The sequence below is a fragment of the Lycium barbarum genome, chromosome 12, assembly GCF_019175385.1.
Source record: "Lycium barbarum isolate Lr01 chromosome 12, ASM1917538v2, whole genome shotgun sequence".
NCBI lineage: Eukaryota > Viridiplantae > Streptophyta > Magnoliopsida > Solanales > Solanaceae > Lycium > Lycium barbarum.
In genome coordinates, this window is record NC_083348.1 from 4,388,142 (window position 1) to 4,410,193 (window position 22,052).

The 22,052-nt window shown below is 36.0% G+C and overlaps 1 protein-coding gene across 1 annotated transcript; it reads right to left on the minus strand.

The window, feature by feature from the left end:
• Positions 1 to 1,777: 1,777 nt before the first annotated feature.
• LOC132624962 (myosin-1) lies at positions 1,778 to 19,766 on the minus strand. The gene is made up of 22 exons (XM_060339721.1): positions 18,774 to 19,766; positions 15,882 to 15,983; positions 15,090 to 15,233; positions 14,841 to 14,991; positions 14,694 to 14,721; positions 11,150 to 11,315; positions 10,984 to 11,047; positions 10,849 to 10,862; positions 10,670 to 10,754; positions 10,014 to 10,117; positions 9,730 to 9,868; positions 8,319 to 8,437; positions 8,060 to 8,212; positions 7,895 to 7,984; positions 4,560 to 4,637; positions 4,233 to 4,391; positions 3,727 to 4,139; positions 3,504 to 3,639; positions 3,283 to 3,412; positions 3,057 to 3,203; positions 2,801 to 2,868; positions 1,778 to 2,641 (listed from the first exon to the last, which is right to left on the minus strand). The coding sequence occupies exons 1-22, from the start codon at positions 19,059 to 19,061 to the stop codon at positions 1,979 to 1,981; spliced, it is 3,441 nt and encodes a 1,146-aa protein (XP_060195704.1). The 5' UTR covers positions 19,062 to 19,766; the 3' UTR covers positions 1,778 to 1,978.
• Positions 19,767 to 22,052: the final 2,286 nt, after the last annotated feature.

Consider the following 22,052-nt stretch of genomic DNA (forward strand, 5'->3'; position numbering starts at 1 on the left):
ATATTTACACCTTTTTCCATATATAAATAAATATCCAGTTCGCCAAAAAAAGATAATACAATAATAATACATACTAGATAATATATAACTAAAATATCAATACATATAATATTCAACATCATATACGCATATGATGTATGTTATTATTATGCTCAATTATACATTTGTAGTACAATAATTGTATTTATTGAAACCAACTTAAAAGGCTCTATAGATATACTCAATGGGGGTTGAATAAAAATGCAGGTTCATTGCGGATAAATAGAAACAAAATCACTGCAGTAAAATTGGTATTTTCAATTCCTTCAAAATAGGAACGGAAAAGGGCCAAAATTACCCCTCAACTTTGGAAAATAGTTCATCCATACCCTTCGTTATACTTTAGGGCCAATTATACCCTTACTGTTATACTATGGAGTCAATTATACCCTTATGTCTAACAGCTGCCACGTGGCATCATCCCAGCCCTTCAAAATTATTTTCCCCTCAAATAATTTTTTACCCACTAAATAACCCAACCAGACCCGACCCGAATTTTTTTCCAACCAAAGTGATACAGACCCAACCCATTACCCCTTGGCTGGAAAAAAAATTCGTGTCAGGTTGGGTTATTTTAGTGGGTAAAAAATTATTTGAGGGGAAAATAATTTTGAAGGGCTAGGATGATGCCACGTGGCAGCTGTTAGACATAAGGGTATAATTGACCCCATAGTATAACGGTAAGGGTATAATTGGCCCTAAAGTATAACGAAGGGTATGGATGAACTATTTTCCAAAGTTCAGGGGTAATTTTGGCCTTTTTCCGAAATAGGAATAGGTATTTGGTACAGAATGAACAATATTTCCTTAATTTGGGTAACGGAATAAAAAATTCCTAAATTATAACCTTATTCACATGACCAAGTATTATGGTTAGCCGGCTAAAAACGGAAAAGAGAATCATGGAACAACTTGTTCTTCAATTTCTTAGCTTGTGATTGAGGGTATACAAGTCTATAATTCTCTTCTTTTCTCTTGAATATCCACCTCTATTGTACTATAAACTACTGCTTGAATTATGTTTTTTTTTAACCCTTGAACTATCCTTTCGATGATGCTACATTATCAGACCTTAGTAGAATTTCCACATGTTGCAAGAGCTCAGAAAGGTGTAGGCACCAATTCATTCAGTTAATGAAATTATTTTGTATTCTGATGATTATGTCGTTTCAGGTGACAATCACCCTATACAAGGGCTTTTCAACTTCATTTGGTCATGCTCTACTATAATATAAAGTAGAGTTGTCCAAAGGAAGCAGAATTTGCGGTATATATGAATTCTTTTTAGAATCGTGAATGAAACTAAACCAACACCAAAAAAGCAAAGCTAATACTTACTCTGTCCTAATTTATGGTGAAACGCTTTTTTTAGCTTGTCGCACAAAGAAACTTCTCAATTTAGCCTTAATGAAATGTTTATAACCACACAAACGTCTATTGACTTGTTCTAGACCACAAGTTACAAAAATTCTCTTTCTTAACCTCGTTTTCAATCAAAGTGCATCATATAAATTGGGACGAATGAACTGTTTGTATGAGCGCAATGATATACGTTTGGTAATTGGATTTAAGAAAACTTCATCTTCTCTAAACTTCTACCAATTTGCCCAGCGACTCCATATTTTATTTGTGCGTCAGTTTCTGCTTCAATAATCTATTCTAATTGTTCTTGGCAAAACAATCAATTTCCATTTCCATACCATATGATCTTTGTAACCTTATCTTTTCTGCTAAAGAATGAGCTCTTGAACACAAATATGATATATCATAAACAATGATTAACTTTACAGAAACGCTGTATTTCCAAATTACATACTAGGAGTCTCACATGATACTAACATCCCTTTCACTTCTATACAAACTTGCTCACTGCACAACACCTGCCTGGTATATAAAGCAAAATCTTTGATCCAACTCAATGCAAGATAAGAAGGCAATATTAGTTAAACCTTGTGCTATTCCTCCTTCCCCACCATTTCTTTTTCATTTTGTCGCTGCTGCCCCCTTCACTGCCCAGTTTATTCAGAATGACCTTTGTTTCTCTCAATCTTGACCCGTAATCTTTCTTCCAAGCTTCAAACATCTGCTTCAACCTCCTTAGCTCACGATCTGGACTCAAGTTAGCCTCAACTTGACCTGATTTTACTTCCACCAAGAACTTTGCATCGTCACCAAATACTTGACTCCTCTGCTCAAACTCCTCGGCTAATCGGCTTATGACACTAAGACCAGCGCTCATTGGTCTTACTCCATTGCTGTCTCGGGTCCTATGGTTGCTTCCCGTCTCCCAACTAGACTCTTTATCATCAGTTGGATTGACAGATGCATCAGAGTTCCTCCTGCTGGAATCATCCAGGGCTAAGCTCCTTTTTGCAATGGAAAGACTTGACTGCAGCGATCTCATTTGTTTCTGCCATATTTCTTCCATTGATTTCATTTTCAACTCATACTCTGACCAACGATTCTCATACTGCTGTAGTCTCTGGTGAAGTATGTCATTCTCCTCTTCTTTTTCTCGTAGAGCAGCTTCAGCTCTAAGGACTCGACGTTGTAACTCTGCCAGGAAAGAAGATTTCACCAGCACCTCTTCTGACTCATTACCCTATAATTAAGAAGCTAACCAGGATTAGAAGAGAATGGGCCCATCGCTAATGGTATGCTTTTGTCAACGTTAACTAACAAACTTAAATAAGCAGTGAGTGAAATATAGCATGCAACAAAGAGACATTGTCATCCCCAATTTAAGGCCACCCATCATTACCTTTCTGCCTCCAAATTGTAACAGTCCGATGTCTCCTGAGCATCTTCTGACTAACCAGCCACGAATCACTGGAGAAGAAACTCAAAGAGGTTAAAAAACTACAACATTAAGTTTTAAAAACCAGGATAAAACTATTGGATGAGCAAGCCAAAATCCATATATAACAGGAGTCTAAAACACTATAAAGCACAAAAAGTAGCGATCATGCAAAATAAAAACAAGTTACTCGATCATGTCTGAAAAATTGATCAATTACCAGTTTGTATGACAATTGATGCATCATGAACATTTTCGTAAGACTTCCTTTTGGTCCTGCCTTTTATTTGCTTTTGTATACACACAGCTGCTCTGTATCTCTGTAGTAAGTTTGCATATTCTTTTCTAGCTTTCTCACCACGTATAACTGCACAGAGAATTAGCATGATTCATAAACGCTACCTACAATAAGCCAATAAGCAAACAGTTCAATCAAACCCACATACATGACTGAAGTGTAGCAATTCCTCTTTGAAAATGTTTGAGATGTCGGCGAGCTTGATGACCTCTAAAACAACTTTGAACACGTAAGATGCCATGGAGAGTGCGATTTCTGGTATCTTCAAGAACCCCAATCTGAAAAGAGGTACTTGAATTAGTATATTGAACAATGCTCTTTAGTTTGGAGAAATAATTATTCAAGGAGATAATTGGTGGTCTTGCTCACCTGTCCAGTTCGGAAGAACAACTTTGTGAAGCCAACTTGGTACATATCAGGCAGAATATTGAACTGATGCAATATTGCAACTGAGACACTGAGTGGATCTTGTGATGCAACATGGTCTAATAAAAGGAATCCGTACCTGATGCATGCAGAATGAATTCCAGTAAGTAAGAACTCAAGGAAATGAAACCCAGATAATAAAGCATTAGTGATCGATAATACCTACCTTCTAGCAAACTTGTGATGGGACATTCTGGTAGGAAAGCCAGATCTTGATATCCGAACTACTTCTAAGACACCACAACATCGTAATTGCTGCAATACAAGTCCTTGCTCATACTTTCCAGGAGACTGAGAATTGTTGGGCTTGATACAACGTATGAAATGTGGAGTCGTGTTCTCTAGTCGTTGCATCAGTTGGAATAATTGTCCCTTGAATTTTGTGGAAACACTTAATTTCTGGGAGTCTGCTCCACCAGATTTGTACAATGGGCCAACAACAGGCTTCTCAGATTGAGAAAGCATATTTGATGCAAATGTTTGAGGAAGGCGGTACTTGCAAGAAGATAGAAGCTGAATTGAATTGGAGTGCATTAAATCACGATTCTTCTCTAGAAATCCAGTTGTATCATAAGTTACCTAGTAACAAACAATTGTTACATTTCCCAGTAAACATAAACAAGCCATTCACATCACAATGTTATTTGGGGGAACAAAACAAGTAGGTCATACCTCCCCTGCATAATGGCTTACTGTAAAAGCCTTCCCTCGTTCCCCTCTGAAACAAAGATTAGAATTTAGATGCTGCTTGAGTTTGTTGGCAAATGACATGTCTGTGCCATTAGGAAAGGTGGACTCCTCGTCTAACAGAGATAACAAACCCAGTGGTTTCTGCATAAACCAGAAAAGACAAGTTTCAATATGCTGAACCAGATATATACTTCAAGAACCACTAGACAATCTTGGTTTCTGCATAAAATGTTTTATGACAACTCCTTAAATTCACTAAAGAAAACAATATAAATGGATAAGGACATTTAAGAGATTGCACATATAAACCTTCTCAAACAGATTTAGACAATCTTGGTTGTCGTCAAAATCAACTTTTGTCCAATCAATGCCATCTTGAATATACTCCTGGAAAGAAAATCAGCTGTTAATGAAGAGTTACATATGGCTATATACAAATAAAACAAACTAAAGCTCCTCGAAAATTACTAAACCATAGCCACAAGAATCCTTTGAGTTGCCTAGTGGTCATGCATGTCACAGTAAAAGTGCTGCCACCTAATTCTGCTAGGTGGATTTGCAAACAGTATTTATGTTTAACACAAAAATATCCTTATTCCACCATAAGCTTCGAGACTTCTTAGGTAACAGCCAATGGATTGGAAATCAGTATTTTTGTTATGAATGAACAAGTTGCTAAAGAAGCCTTTAGTACGTACAATCAAATATAGAAGATCAACCCGAGGCAGGTAGAATCAAATTAAACAACCCCCTTGAAGTCAACATGTTGGTGTCACAATTATTTATTTATTTAACTATTTCTTTGAGAAATGCTGTGACAATTAAAATGTTTGGAGCGATCCTTTAGTACATTAAAAAGGAAATAAAGACAAATAAATGTAAGCAACAACAATAATAAAATTTATCATTCCCGTGACCATTCCACTTGCGTCATGACCTTTCCTTGTGACCGTTCCGGTGGCACCATGCTTCCTTTCGGTGACATTTCCCTAAGGCGGCATCCGTGTTTTAAAAGGCGGAGGCGTGAGGCGAGGCGTTTTACTTAGCACGGGGCGAGGCGTAAGCCCCATGGATCTTTAAATATTTAATTTATAATATAGTAAAATAATATAATAAACAAAAATTATATAAAAAATATATATTAATAGTTTTAAAAAATTAAAAACATTAAAGAAACTCATAGAAATTAAAACTCCTAACATGATTCTACAAGTATAAATAATGCAATGATATAAAAGCTATTATGAGATGCAAATCAACTCTAACATCTTACTTTCAAACAATAAAAAATCACAATTTCTTAAAATACATTACTATCATACTATGAAAGTTACCTCCCTGAAAGAAAATAATCAATAAACTTTATTTGTATTATAATTAAAACATCACTCCTTCATGCAAAAAAAAAAAAATCCTTTCAAATAGTGAAATAATAAAATATGATAATTTTGAGACATATGACAAAAACAAGAAGACCAATGATAAGTGAAGATGTAAAATTCGTCTGTTTATTTTTAAAATAAATGTTAATTGCTATTCAAACTCACGTGTTCTCAATTAGTAAGTATGCAATACTAGGGCTTGTTATTTTGAGTTACTCTCAATCTTCTTATTTCTAATTTTCTATAGATGAAAAAACTATTAAACATCATTTTATTAAAGAATTATGAGGGTCAACAGTGTTAAATTAAGGAATTTGAAACATAATTTGTGTAAGAACCGTTAGGCGAGCCCCAAGCATTGGGCGTGTTTAAGGCGTACAATCGGGCGCTTAGGGTGTAAGCCTCACAGAACTAAGCCCCGAGGCGTTTTGCCAGTGCCCCCCCCCCCCCCCGGGGCGAGCCTCGAGACGAGTCCCAAAACTGCCTTTTAAAACACTGGACAGCATGCATCTTTCCAACCATTGTTCAATTAGGAACTTCTCGTGCCAAGATTCGAGGGTCCAGAGATTTTTCGGCAACTTTCCGACATGTTTTTAGCATTATTTACTTCATATTTCAAAATAAAGTGAGAATAACCTTTTTTTTTTTTTTGATGAAGTAAGTTGTTATATTCATATTCAAAAGCATCAAGCAGATGCAAAACTTTACAAAGAAAAGGTTATTCTCACTTTATTTTGGAGGAGTGTTTTTAAATAACTTTTTATTGTAAAGGTCAGAATGTTGAGTGTTGGTGTGAAGAAAGAGTGAACATGTTCTAGCGTAAGATATCATCCCACATCAGACAAATATCATGTCTTGTATTCATCAATTCATGTCTTTGATAAGTTTCTTCCGTTCTCTTATTTTCTTACACCCTTCTTCCGATACTTAATATTCACATTCTTTAATAATGCAACCAACAGTAAAACTAAAAGTTCCCTCCTGCAAAGCAAAAAAGGGATAGAAGCCGGAAGACGGACGAAACCACCTTCACTGACTCAAGATACCTAGGAGGGTAAAGTCTTCTATACTTGGGAATTAAAAATCCACAAACCCATGAAGAAAAAGAATCCAACTCAATAGCTAATATCGATAAAGATTGTGCTTGATAAGATTGAAAATAAACTTCTTTCACATCATTATGTAAAACTCGTTTAGGTTAACTTTCCAAGTGAATACCATCTGTCATTCCTTCCAACAACAGGGAGCTGCTCTCGAAATGCCTCTTATTGGACGGAATAGCTGATGGATGTTTTAATAATTAGGAAGCAGCACCATTGTGAAAGGAAAAAAAACTTTCTTGATCTGACTTCTAAGAGGCTGCATCATGCTCAGTCAGGCATTTATATTATACCACCTTCACTTCTATTCACTCTGTCACATTAATGACGTAATTCCTCTTGGGACATTTATTGAAAAAGGAAGTTGGAAAGGTGCATCATGTTAGTTTTAAAAGAAATCTGTTGTCACCATCTGTTCAAAAATAGAACTATAAAGCAGTATGTTTATTCTAAAAAAATTCAGATGTTTGAAAAATTGTTAAAATTCTTAACCTTACATGGCAACAGATTCTAGATTGGTATTACATGGTCTCAGGCTATAAAATAAGTACTCCCTCTGTCCCTAATTTTGTGGCATTGTTTGACTAGATGAGGAATTTAAGAAAGAAAGAAAGACTATTGAAATTTGTGGCCCAAAACAAGCCATCGACATTTGTATGACTATAAATCATCACATTAAGGGTAAAATGGGAATTTTTAAGTTAAACTATTCTAAACATAAAAAGGTGGCACTTTTCTTGGATAGACTAAAACATAAATGGTGACACATAAATTGGGGACACGTGGAGTATAATTTATGAAATTACTTGATCTAATAATTCATCATATGAAGTCTCATATGTCGAATACGCATATAGTAAGAGCTGAAATCTACTACTCCATCCGTCTCATTTATGTGGCATTATTTGACTAGGCACATAATTTAAGAAAGAAAGACTTTGAAACTTGTGGTCTAAAACAAGTCATAGAATTTTGTGCAGCGATAAATCATCTCATTAAGTGTAAAATCAAATTTTAAAGTTAAATTGTCTCTAAATACAACCGTTAGGACATGATTTCGAATCATTGGTTCGAAATCAGGTTGATTTGAAGTTGAAAGTCATGTGCAAATATATCAACCAAGGCATCAGTTTCTAAAAGGATTAAGTAAAGGGGTCATCACCTCCTGTTCCAACTTGAACAAGTGACGGTTAAAGTGTTGTTGCAACCGTTCATTGGCATAGTTAATGCAGAACTGCTCAAAGCTGTTCCTCTGGGAAGGAAATCAAAGTCAGCATAATTACAAATAAAAGAAAGATGAATGAACCAAGCATTGTAAACCCCATACCTCGAATGATTCAAAACCATAAATATCAAGAATGCTGATAGATCTTCCAGTTCGACGTTTGCCGACTGCAAGTGACTTGTTTATTTGTTCAACGAGCCAGTCAAACAAACAAGAATAAATTGATTTTGCCAATGCATCTCTTGTGTCAGTAGCCTAACAAATTGACAGAAAGATCAAAATTGTTCAAGTACTTCTTAAATGGTCCATTTGGTCAAACGCAACTAACAAGCTTTCAGCAAGGCATATAACAAATCATTACCTGAGATAGTGTTAGCTTTTGGACAATATCATCATTTCTTACTCTCATTTTCCGAGTTGATAAAGCTAGTTTTAGCTCTTCCACACCACACCCGATTAAAGTGGAAACAGTTGTTAGGCCTACAGAATTAGACATCATAGAGTCAACAATAAAGCATGCTACCGTTGTAGTTTCTTGGGAAACTAGACAGTTCTGACTGACAAACATAAGAAGATAATCCTATGATACTTTAGGATTGATATACAATATAAATCACCAGCATCTTAACCTCAAATTAGTTGAAGTTAGCTACACGAAACTTTTATAGCCATTCTACTCTAATTACATTAATAATTGTTAGGCCTACCCTAATTAAAAAGCTTTAATTAGTCTAGAAAGAGCCCTTCCTAAACATCGACCAAATGTAAGTGCAACAACTAAATATGTCACAAATTGGTATTGCTCGTATAAATCCTTTTGTTGAGTTATACGTCCCACATAGGTATATAATGACACCCTACAGACTTATAATGGTCATGTACCGATCCACTTTCGTTGATACTCAATTTTTTTCATATGTTGGAACCAACAATTGGTAAGCCCATCCTCGTACTCATAAGTCAGCATTCAAATTCAAATTGAGTTATATAATGCTCAACATCTGGCGTAAAAGGCATCCAAAGAGGTCTATAAGGGGATGGGTCATTCCACCAACAGCCGTAAGGTTTTGGTTAAATGTTCACATTCTTTCTTTCTTTCTTTCTTCATTGTGTTATGTTCTCAACTAAGCAGAAGTGATTCCGTGAGATTGTAGATCATTGAGCTTTCCTCTATATTCTATCATTTATTATTAAGATGATTCATAATCTGATAATTTTGAAGCTAGTTGTCAACCTACTGCAATCCTCCTCTTTTATCCAAACTTGGAACTAGATGCGCTCTGCAAATGGCCATACAAATAGAAGATCTTTGCTATTTGAAGAAGTATGAAATAGGTCAATCTCTCCTATTGAGTCACGTGAAGATGCAGAATCAAAACAAGGGCTGCGGGAACGAGTGTGTGCTTGCCCCGACCAATACCACCATTCATTACCATGAACCAGCCCCTCTTCAGTGTTTTATGTAAGTAAAGGAAGGCAATAGTAAATAATGCCTTAAGGATTCTAAAGTGATTATGCAAAGTCTAAAAGTTGGGCGAGTATCACACGGTTACATTACATCCAATTTTTTTTATCAGAACTAGCATTTTATTAAAAAAAATTACTTTTCTTATATGTCCGGTAGTTAACTACAAAATTCAACTTGAGTCAACCAAAGTACTATATATCAAAGAGGGGAAAGGAAGGTGGCGAAGAAAAAAAGACTACCGCCAATTAGGAATTAGAAAGGCCACAAGTAGCTGAAGTGATAATCTTTTTACTTTCCAAATTACCTTCATCCACAACTGGCTCAGCATGGTTTTCATTATCAACAGCTGTAAAAGAGATATTTCCAAGCCATAAAACTGCAGCTAGCATTGAGAAAACACTCTCTTGATCCTCCTTGCTGATATGGACAACGTCGAGTGCTTCCTAAAACAACACACCATATTTAGCGTCTCAACAAGTTTAAAGAAACAAACAAGATCCAAAGTCAATTGGCCTAAATATAAAAAGTGAAATCATCTTTTCGTGGAATAAGGATCAAACTTGACTTGCAAGACTAGAAGAATATTACCATTACAATACGAAATTCTTCAGCATCATCAACCCCAGAAATTGAACGGCAATTGCTTTGTCTCAGATAGTTATACTCACTCACATCCTTCAAATTTAATTTCTCTGCAGATGAGGCACAAAGAGAAATGAAATAACACCTAAGTGTCTGACAAATATAGTAATTACTTGTAACTTTAAAACAAAGTACTTGGTTTTAAGTTTATATTAGCCATAGTACCTATCAGCAACCACTACAAATCTAGCACATACTATCATTCAATCTAACTTCCATTTTTGTTGAACTGTACCTGCCTTGTACATGCAATTATCATCCAAAACCTCTCATATATTGATATGAAGCTTCATTAGCATATGCTATATTTCCATCCTCATTGCAAGGACATACAGATTTTTCAGGAAAGGATTGTAAGGAGGACGGGGAAACCAAAATAAAGATTACCAATGTGCATTCCAACTAAGGTGCACTATCTTCCTCTGAATAATCCACAAGTAGTTAACGGTTTCAATGACATTTACTATAAACAATGGAAGTGCCAACCAAAAATATGGAACAAACATATAACAGCCGTATCTCAAGGGAAAAACATCTAGAGAAGATGTATTGAGAGATCATACAAGGAAAATTTCACCCTCATATAGATAATCAGTCCATACCTTTGAGAGCCCCTGGAGCTCCTGCACAGAGCTGATAAAATATATGATATGACCTTTCTCCCTCGCTACATTGAACCACTCTGGACTGTTCCATAAAACTACTTCATTAAGTTTGTATTAAAAAAAATATATATAATCAGATTTGCTGTCGATCCAAGGCAATTTGAAGGGAAAAGTACCTTTTCAAGTAAAACTGTGAAGATCCAGAAACCACACCAGCAGTCAAAGGAAAAATGCAAATACATGTCAGCCACTTGATTTGACTTATGTATAAAAAATTCATTTCAATGAAATCATACAAGTTACTGTCTTACATGTTTGAATATTAGCCCCTGATATTTTTCCAGTCTCACTAAAGTGAATCTCAATAAGCTTCCCCTGTCAAAAAATTGTTAACAGTTTCTCAAACACTTAGAACAGAAATCTTGAAATATGATTACAAAGTCAAAATCCAGTTCCGGTTAAAAGAAAACTACTTACAAATCGACTTGAGTTGTCATTTCTTAACGTTTTAGCATTACCAAAGGCTTCTAAAATCGGATTTGTTTTCAGAATCTCATCCTCTATTCCACTACCACCTCCAAGGGCAGCCAAGTATTGCATTGCTATTTTTGCTGTTTCAGTTTTGCCAGCTCCACTCTCCCCACTGGGTATGAACAAAGCAAGGATTATTATAGGATAAAGATTATCTAAGATGGTCTAATGCAATAAATTGCTACTAACAATATTCTTAAAAGTCAAGATATATCACATGCATTATGGGAAATCAAAGAGGATCATTCGTAATAATCAAAGAGTACTGTTGACATAACTACTAGTCGGAGTATAGATTAGGCAATAATTGGAAAAGATGTAGAAACAAAAGAATGTATATTAGTCTAACTCCAGCTAGCAGGAAATAAGCACACTAGAAAATGCCAATCAGCCTAAACTATAAGAATTCATACTTCATGTAAGACCCCAAGCGAGAGTCCCAAATTATCAAACAAATCATCCCCATTCTGAGTTTACCAAAAGTAATCTCCTTATTACTATTTTTTTTTTCTAAAAAAGAATATCCTTAGTGATACTAATTGTGCCAAAGTGCATATGGACCACATTCTCCATATCTTGATACTATCATTTCACTATATAAATATGTAATGAAATAGTAGTATTAAGAAAAAAAGACTGCACCTATATCTAATATGCAGTGAAACAATTATAATCAAAGAGGAGAGGGAGGCACTTAGTTAATCAGAATTTAACTTCTGCTTCTTTAAGCAAAAATAGGGGGCTGTAAATTTTGAATATCCTTCAGACAAGGTCAGAAAAATATAGGACTCTTTAGGTAACTTCTCATTACATCAATCAAAAAAGAAGTTCAGACAATCCAGGCCTTAAAAACGGCCTTTACCTCTCGTTGAAAGGTTCTCTTCCTCTCTAACCATATGTATGAAAACATGCATTTTAAGCTGATTTATTTTGATGAGACATACATTTAAAGATAGGACCTAATTACCGCACTATCTTTTCCTGGCTTTATCCAGACCTTCCCTAGCAACAACAACAACCCAGTGAAATCCCACCTCGTGGGGTCTGGGGAGGGTAGAGTGTACGCAGACCTTACTCCTACCAAGGCAGGACGGCTGTTTTCGAAAGACCCTCGGCTCAATAAAAGCATAAAAAGAAGTCAGATAAGGTTAAGAGATTCAAAGCGATATGAAATGAACTAATGCAAGCGACACAGATAACACAGGATAATCAAAGCACAGGAAATAACAGATAATAGCAGAAATATGAGCACAAGAAATTATATTGCGCTAATGCGACTACTAATAAGAACGGAAAACGAGACTATCTACTAGTCTTCTACCCTAATTTGGGTCCTCCAAACCCTCCTATCTAAGGTCATGTCCTCGGTAAGCTGTAATTGCGCCATGTCGTGTCTAATTACCTCTCCCTAATACTTCTTCGGCCTACCCCTACCTCGTCTGAAACCATCCATGGTCAACCTCTCACACCTCCGCACTGGGGCATCTGTGTCTCTCCTCTTCACATGCCCAAACCATCTCAATCTCGCTTCTCGCATCTTGTCTTCCACCGAGGCCACCCCCACCTTATCCCGAATATGCTCATTCCTAATCCTGTCACTCCTGGTGTGGCCACACATCCATCTCAACATTCTCACCTCGGCAACTTTCATCTTTTGAACGTGAGAGATCTTAACTGGCCAACACTCCGCCCCATACAACATAGTCGGTCTAACCACCATTTTGTAGAACTTGCCCTTAAGTTTTGGTGGCACCTTCTTGTCACATAGCACTCCGGAAGCAATCCTCCATTTAATCCACCCTGCCCCAATACGATGTGTGACATCATCGTCAATCTCCCCGCTGCCTTGCACAATAGACCCAAGGTACTTGAAACTACTTTTCTTCTGGATGGCCTGGGTACCAAGCCTCACTTCCAAGCCAGCCTCCTGAGGTGCTTCACTGAACTTACACTCCAAGTACTCTGTCTTGGTCCTACTCAGCTTAAACCCTTTAGACTCCAGAGTATGTCTCCAACCCTCCAGCTTAGCGTTAACTCCGCTACGAGTCTCGTCGATCAGGACTATGTCGTCCGCGAAAAGCATACACCATGGCACCTCACCTTGAATTTGCCGTGTCAATCCATCCATCACCAAGGCAAATAAAAACGGACTAAGAGCTGATCCTTGATGCAACCCCATCTCAACTGGAAAGTGCTCTGAGTCTCCTCCTACTGTCCTTCCCTGGTTTTGGCTCCCTCATACATGTCCTTGATCACCCTAATGTACGCCACAGGTACACTTTTAGCCTCCAAGCATTTCCATAGACCTTCCCTAGCAAAAGACAAATAATTAAATATTTTGGCAGCATACAACTATCAATCTGCTGCCCGTTCGCAGTACAGTAAAACATGGCTAACATTTCTCCCCTTTGATACGTAAAAGACAGCAGTCACAGAGATTGCGTACTTCTATGATTATGTCCTTGCCTTTTTTCTTTTTTTTTTTTATAGGCGCGAAATCCCCGAGGCCAATGGCGCACAGTTCAAATTAAGGTGAACAATGGTTCGGCCCCTCTAACTTTCTCCGATTAAATACAGGATTTTGTCTGCGGCAGGTTCAAACCCATAACATGCGCCTTATCCACATATCATGTGTAGCGCTCTTACATTTTGAAACTGTGTTATTTTCGAAAATAGCATATATTTAGAAAAGATTGCCACTATCATTTTCGGCCGTTACCTAAACCTTACCTAGCAAACAAGTTTACTTTTTTTTTTTTTTGGGCATCAACTGCTGACACACCCCCAAATTAAAAGGCATGCACCAACACTCTGCAGCCATTGATATATGAGAAAGCAAGTTAGCATTTTCCTCCCTCTCATTACACAAAAGATAGCAATGTCATAGATTTTCTTCCTTCTAAGATTATGTCCTTTCTGCTTCTTGAACTTAAATTTAGATAGTGTACTTTCTGATTCTCATCTAACTAATCATGTCTGGTAACTAAGGAGATCGGTCCCCCTATTTGTTCCCCGAACCAGCTATTATAAAGGATATCAACATTTTAGAAAGTCTTTATATACATGTTCATACAAATATACAATAGCTTGAGTCAGATTAATCTCAGTGGGAGCAAGAGAAACAATAAGCACGTAAAATGATACAACATTTGTTCGCCTTTGTGGATGGATTCTTTGATTCCAATGTGGTTCTATTCTTTCAATAACGTCAACATGGTTGAGAGATTTTTAGTCTTTCAAGATAACTTCTCTCCTTGTCACAGGTACATGAATGGACCAGTAAGTAAAAGCGGTACATGCCGAGCTCGACAGCATGGACTTATGGCCCAAGCGGGGACAATAAAGTGATGGGGACAAATAACATTTAAGAAGAAAAATTTAAAGTAGCGCATATTAGTTAGATGAGATTCAGCTCTGAAGATACTAGAAGAAAGTGGATATTAGAAGACAACAAACAAAATGAAAACCAAAAGGCATTTAACTCGCTGACCTTATAATGATAGACTGATTCACTTCATCTGCAGAAAAAAGAGAACTATGTAAGATTTATCATGATTACCAGGAATGATGTTCAGCCTCAATCACTATATATATATATATATATATATATATATATATATATATATAACATCAGTACCTCGAACCATTTCTCTTATGGCCATATCTGTGATGGCATATACATGTGGGCTCTCAACGGATTTACGTTTATAAGCTTCAATGTACTCGTTGCTATACAATGCGACTTTCTTAAAAGGATTCACGGCAACAAGAACTGGACCAGCTTTTGTCTAAAAGAGGTGAAGAGGATAAGAAACAAAAAGGCATAAGAATAAGAAAACTCAAGAAAAAAGTTAACTACAATTCAATTAGGGAAATGTGTGCATACATAAATCATATCTCTATTGTATCTGTACTGAAGATTGTACAGCACTGATGGCTCATTTAGATAACTCAATTGCATAAGATCATCCACACCATCAAGAATATCAGGATTTGCAGGTGTTAAATCATCAGCTTTAACTTTTAAGACCTGCTTTGACCAAGAACAAAAAAGGGGTGAGATTAAATCATAAACTTGAGCCCTCAGTAAGCATGAAAAGTCTTTTAATTTCAAGAAGAATGAGATGTGTTTGTAAAACAAATTTGGAAGAAAGTTCGACAGGTAAGACATAGAGCACTTGGGTTAGGAAAAAGTGTCGAAGGGACTTGGAATCTGGGGAGGGAGAAAAATGGTTGAAGCAGGACAAGGGTAAGGTGCACAGAGGCCATGAGGAAAGGAGAATGAGAGTGGACAGATAGAAAAAAAATTTTAAAAAAAAAAAAAGGAGGGGCAGCCCGGTGCACAAAGCGCCCCCCCCCCCCCCCCAAAGGTTTGCAGGGTCCGGGGAAGGGCCGCATCCGAAGGGGTGTAATTTAGAGAGCCTTCCCTAATGCAAGCATTAGTTGCTGCTTCCACGGCTCGAACCCATGACCTATAGGTCACACGGAGACAACTTTACCGTCGCTCCAAGGCTCCCCTTCACAAATAGAAATAAACATACTTCTTTTTGTTTTCTAAGGCATCCCTTCTTTTCAACATTTTGAACAGATCGACTAGAGAACTGCCGAAACAGTTTGTTTCTTTTATCAGAAAGCTCTGTAGGCAAAAAGATGAAAGAATCTCAGTAAACTGCCTTACTTTTCCTTCAGACAATGATATGAGAACTTCATTTCCAGATTTCGAAATGAATGTTGCCAGCTCCCAGCTCCCATCAGCTAGTTGAAACCATGAATGAAGCTTCTGCAACAAGTCAACACCAAAAGTTCAAAAAAGTCAAAAAAGAAGGTAAGAAAATCATTGAAAAAGAGGAATATCTTTGTGCATTCAAACCAGCATATGATGACTACAAGCCAGTAGAAAACAACCCAACACATAACATATGGGAGGGGGGAGGGGGGATTATCCCGTTTGAAATCATTGTAAAGGTAAATAATTGCACTGTTGAACATTACTTGTATTACATCGCAACCCAAATCCAACATAAAATTCAAAAGAACTAGGATTCAAACAAGCAAGTATAACAATTGGAAGGATATCATTGACTATTTCAAGTCTTAAGTATGTTTCTAAAAGCTGTCTACAGGTGAGATCAACTAAGCCATCTTTTGCCTTTTGCCAAAGCTACACCAACAAATGATCCTGTAAATAATTAGCCACCAGCCATCTCACAAGATCCAATGCACTTTTCAAGAACCAATAAAATATATCCGGATTAATGAAACCCCTGTAATTGGTTACATTGTGTCTAAATTTACGGGTTGCACAGAAACAGTGAGATTTATGTTCACAAAATCAAAAAACAATCTCCTTGGTCTACTACACACATCCTACTGTACTCACAAATTCAATCCTTTTAGTCAACCAATATGTATCGCCCCATACTCCTTGGTAAGCACATAGACAGACTTTCGAATCACCGAGCCTTTCTCAGAAGCAGATGCGTCTCTCATAATTCACAAGCCAATTACATAATGAGAAACATGGGAGATAGTCTTCTATCTAAGAACAAAAGATGCAGCATGCGTTATGTTTGATTCTTCTGCTATTCACATGATGGCAAATCCATACTTCATTCGACAAAAAGAGGACTAGGTAAGTAACCTCTATGTGCTGAAACTTTAATGCATTATTTTCACACTGCATATGGTAAGTTGATCATCTTCTAACTGTAACACAGAAGAGAATCTCCAGAAAGACATTCCTAGTAGAAAGTGTTGAGTTCTCCCACATCGGCTAGGGATTGGAGACTTGGTCTCTTTATATGGACTTGGGCAATCCTCCCCTCATTAGCTAGCTTTTGGGGTTCAGTTAGGCCCAAGGTTCATTCTTTACAGAAAGGTTGCAGATATCGATGGTATCTGGGCCAACTTGTATGCACGTCAACTAGTCCACTGGACAGCCTATCCAGCCCACAAGCACAGGTTGTTAAGGATCTTGCTCATACAGGCTGAAGCAGATGGCCTCACACCAAGTCACCATCAGATTGATACTCCCGTACCTCAAACTCTAGGTCATCGCCTTGGGAACAGAAAGGAAAAGACAGTTGCTGATAAAGCATTCTTCTTCGTCCAGATTATGAAGATTAACATAAGCACCTCTGGGACTTCATTTCAAGCAACCAGATCAGAGAAAATTTCAACCTTTAACAGGCAACACATTGGAGAAAATGTCACCATCCCTTGTAAAATTCCATTTCTTGGTGAGTCATCCATAGTAGGAAACACTACCCTTAATAACAAAAAGAATATATCTCATTGTTCATAAAGCATTTTCTTCTCCGGATACTGGGGAAAAAAAAAAGCTCTCTGGATGCTCCCTTCCAAGCTACAGATCAGAGAAAATCTTCAAACTATAAGACAACATACTTGGAGAAAATCCTACCAACCCCTCTAAATTTTCATTCCTTTATGGCGAGTCATCCATTGTATGAAACACTACCTTAATTACAAGGATGTTTCCATTGTTCATCCGCATTGCTACTGTTTCATTCGTAATGAACAACTACGCGGTTGTATAAGATTTGAAAGGCAACATTCTTCAAAGAGCATTTATCCACCATTTTTTTTGAGTGATGAAATCTTAACTATGTCATGACAGTCTAGTATACAAGAAAATACTGCAGTCCAATCAAATGATAGGAGTCCATAGGTAGATTAACTTACTACAGAATGGTAAGCTTTGAGTATTTAAGATAGGCACAAGAAACATGTGATCTAGAATTTCCTAAAGTTTCTTTAAGTAAGATAACATTTTGATATATACACTAACTCCATTGTGGGAGAGGTTTTCCCCAAAAAGGGGAGAAAATTGATTTGTTCAAACAGCTATAGAAAAATTTACAAGCAATAAGTAAATAAATAAATAAACGGATAAAATGTGAACTACCGACAATTAATAATGATGCCTCTTCATGTTTCGAAAAAGCAGCTAAAATTAATATCCACCGAAAGCACAACACTCAACTCCGAACAAAAGCAAGAGTGTGGAAAAGAGTGACAACACAAGAAAAGAGATGATCCAGTGCTGATTTGTGGCCTACATCACATTAATAATCACAATATCCTATCAAAAAGACTGAAATTTAAAAATAACCCCTTCGTCATATATTTATGAATCAACAATGATATAATTAGCTTCCAAAATTCTTAAGATATCACCACTAATATCTTGACATTCTAGAAAAATTCTTCGAAGATCTTACGTTTCAAACTCTACATCTAAATAAAGATAATTGGTTTAGTGCTTCATTTGTAGACTAGCTTATCATTTTCCTGAAAGAAAGGATACCAAAGTTGTCCTCCCTAAGAAGCTACTGATACCTAAAAAAGTTCAGGCTAAGTATCAGCTCTCAACCATTCCCACAAATCACATCAAGGTGTACAAGCATAAGTAACTTTCATCAAGTAGTTTAGCCAGCAATATTATAAGCCAGATGCATTAATGAGGAACCGAATATGATGGTTTATCTAATATCAATCAAGCAACCAACAGACAAACAGATGATACCAATCTACTATGATCATCGAGTACCTTCTTTGTCACATAAGACGTGGTGTCACTCCATTTAGATTCTACACGAGACGAGTCGAATGCATTGGCGCTCGGATCATCATCACCACTAGACGGGCTTTCCTCTACAGAAAAGTTCAATCTACTATAAGGGGATTCATCAACATAACCATCAGCATTACCATTAGCCTCCTTCTTGGATGCCATTCTATGATTCACAGTCTCAGACTTGTTCGAATCGAATGCATATCCCACTGGCAGTGATTTAATGGACTGAAGGGATGCCACACCCTTAACTCTCTCTGCCATTTCTCTTCTTCAAAGTAATAAAGCTTTAATACCACACAATCAAGATTCTAATAATTGAATCAAAAAAGTTAACTTTTTTTTTCTTTCTTCTTCTACAAATAAAGTGAATCAAAAAGGTCCCAGTGGGCTTATCTGCCAAACCTAATGGAGGGGACAACAAATAATGCCTCCTAACTCACCAATATCAACATCATTTCCCACTTATAGCATTTCCAAAATAAATAATTGGTCCAACAAAGTTTCTTGATTTACTATAAATCTTCCCTTCAAAGATTCAATTTTTGCACAACAAACTCCCCAGAAAGAAACTGAACTAAGCAAAAACCAAGAAATCTAATGGCAACCCATAAGATATTGATCTATTAAGAAGCACTTAACAGCTTCAAACAATTGCATTACAAGAATAGGACAAACCCAAGATCTATCTAGCAAGAAAATATGACAAAAAATGTAAAATAAAAATTAAAGTAGACCCAAAATTCCCAAGATGACTATAGTTTTGAAGAGAGAAAATAGGGAGGTTGAAACTAAGGGAAAAAATAAAAGAGAAAAAGAAAGGGTCAAAAGCAAATCTAAGGAGTATAGAAAATAGAGAAGGTAACAGCTTTAGCTTTACTTTATTCTCTTTTTCTTTTTCCCTTGTGTGAATGTTTGGTCTTTCACTGTACACAAACACTGCATTTTGAAAAAAAAGGAGATGAGAGGCGTGGGGGGTGGGGTGTGTCACCGTGACAGCCTCCAAATTTCAATATTGTTTTTTTTTTTTGAACACCAACCATAATTTAAAATATATTCAAATTCACATGTCATAAGGTAGTGAAATGACTAAAATGTCTTCATACTGTTTGAACCATAAAAAAATTGGATTTTTGCCCAACACGACAGGTTATTTAGTTTTTTGTTTATTTTATGAGGTGAGTATGTATCTATGCCATTTGTCTCTATTTACCTGTCCTAAAAAGTATATGCTTAATATGTGGAAAACAATGGGACCAATGTCATAGACTGATTTTTGAAGATCAAATTAGAGTTTGGTCAACAACCATTGTAAATAAGAAACGTTTAAAATTCGTTTTTTCACTACATGATTTGACCTTAAATACAGTTGTATGTAAGGATATATTTCAGAGGTTTCATTTTACTTATGAATACATAATTATAAAATACTTAAGTTTCAATTTTATGTGTACTTTTTTTTGTTGGTTGTTTGGATAACGGGTAAGTATGATATGCACTTCTAAATTTGGTATATTCATTAAACTAAAAGTTCATTACATAATATTCATTTTATTTAAGTTAAAATTTACAGTTTTGCCATTTTTCGCCAAGCAAACCCTCATTTAGATTGTTTTGCTTTTTTGACTACTACTCCCTCAGGATAAAAAAAAGAGTCCACTTAGCCATCTGCACACCCCTTAAGAAATTACTTACAACAAGAAAAAAAAATATGTAAATTGACTAAACTATCCCTAATTAAATAGGCATTGAGATTTGATCACATAACACTTAATAAGGGCAAATTTGGAAAGATAAGGTTAATTGTTTCTTGGTTTAATAAGTGGACACTTTTTTTAACAAAAAAAAAAAGGCTAAGTAGACACTTTTTTTAATTCGGAGAGAGTAATATTTATTAGACATTATTATTCATGTTGATTTTAGCATTGAAATATGAAGGAAAAAAAAAAAAAAAAACCCTAAGCCTACACTAGAAAATGGAAAATGTTGGAAACGTAGCATTAATCAATTGTTGTAATTTATTTACTTTTTCGATAATAAATTCTTGTGTTAGTCCAATAAAAATTCTTAAAGCCTGTTTGGATTGGCTTATTTTTATGTGTTTTTAAACTAAAATAGCATTTAAGCATTTTTGTAGTGTTTAGTTAAGATAAAAAAAAAGTTTTTAAGCACTTTTTTTAAGTCTAAATAACAAAAATAAGCCAGAAGTCATATGTTAGGATTACAAACTTATGACTTATGCGAATAAATCATAAGTTATAAGCTCATCCAAACATGCTTTTACAGCGATTCTTGATTTTTATGTAAAAATCTATATATTATTAAAAGGAGGATAGTTTGTCATAGGATTGTGACAAGTGGCAGTTTTAGGACACACTTTAGTTAATTAGTTTACAATTAGTTATTAGTTATTATTATAGAATTCAAATTTAAAAATTACTATCTGAGAAGATTTAAAATAGAAAAAAAATGAAAAAAAATAAAAAAAAAACTTCCAGATCAACTTACAACTTACAACTTCCATGTTAGAAAAAGGAAAAAATAAATGAAAAAAAAAATAAAAAAAATAAGAGAAGGTGGTTTAGGAAGAAAATAAGGAAGAAAGAAAGTGGGTAAGAAAAAGGTCGGAACCGAAAGCACGTTATTTACATAAAACTGCTCTTCACGCCCTTTCAAATTTCAAATACAATATTAGGAGAAAAAAAACTAACCTAAACTAACCCACATCTGCACGTTCCTATTTCCCCAATGATAGTGAAACAATAAATAAATCACAATTAAACAAACAAACAAACTCAGAAGTTGGTTGCGGTAAGAGCGTTTGTGGGGTGCGTAGTTCAAGAACTCCGGTAAGGGTTAGTGAATTCCTTAACTTTCATACTACACTGAAATATTCTGTTTTGTTTATTCTGAAAAAATTATCTTAAATTAAGTTTGGAGATTGTGGTTGCGGAAATTATGTTGTAATGGCATGGCTTTTGGTGCCTTTGATTATTCTCCTTTAGAAGACATCAAGACAAGTCCAGACCCTTTCGAGACCTTCCAGGTCCTTGAGATATATAGCTTCCGGAAATGTATCTTTTCTAGATACAGATATATAGCTTCTTCATATATATAATAATATTTGAATTTTTATGATGCATTGCAGGAGCAAAAAGTCCACTTCTTTCCGCCACTCGTGACCCTTGCAAAGAGGGAGTAGTAGTAGTAAAAGTGAGTGTTTGCAGGAGCAGAAAGTCCACTTATTTCCGCCAC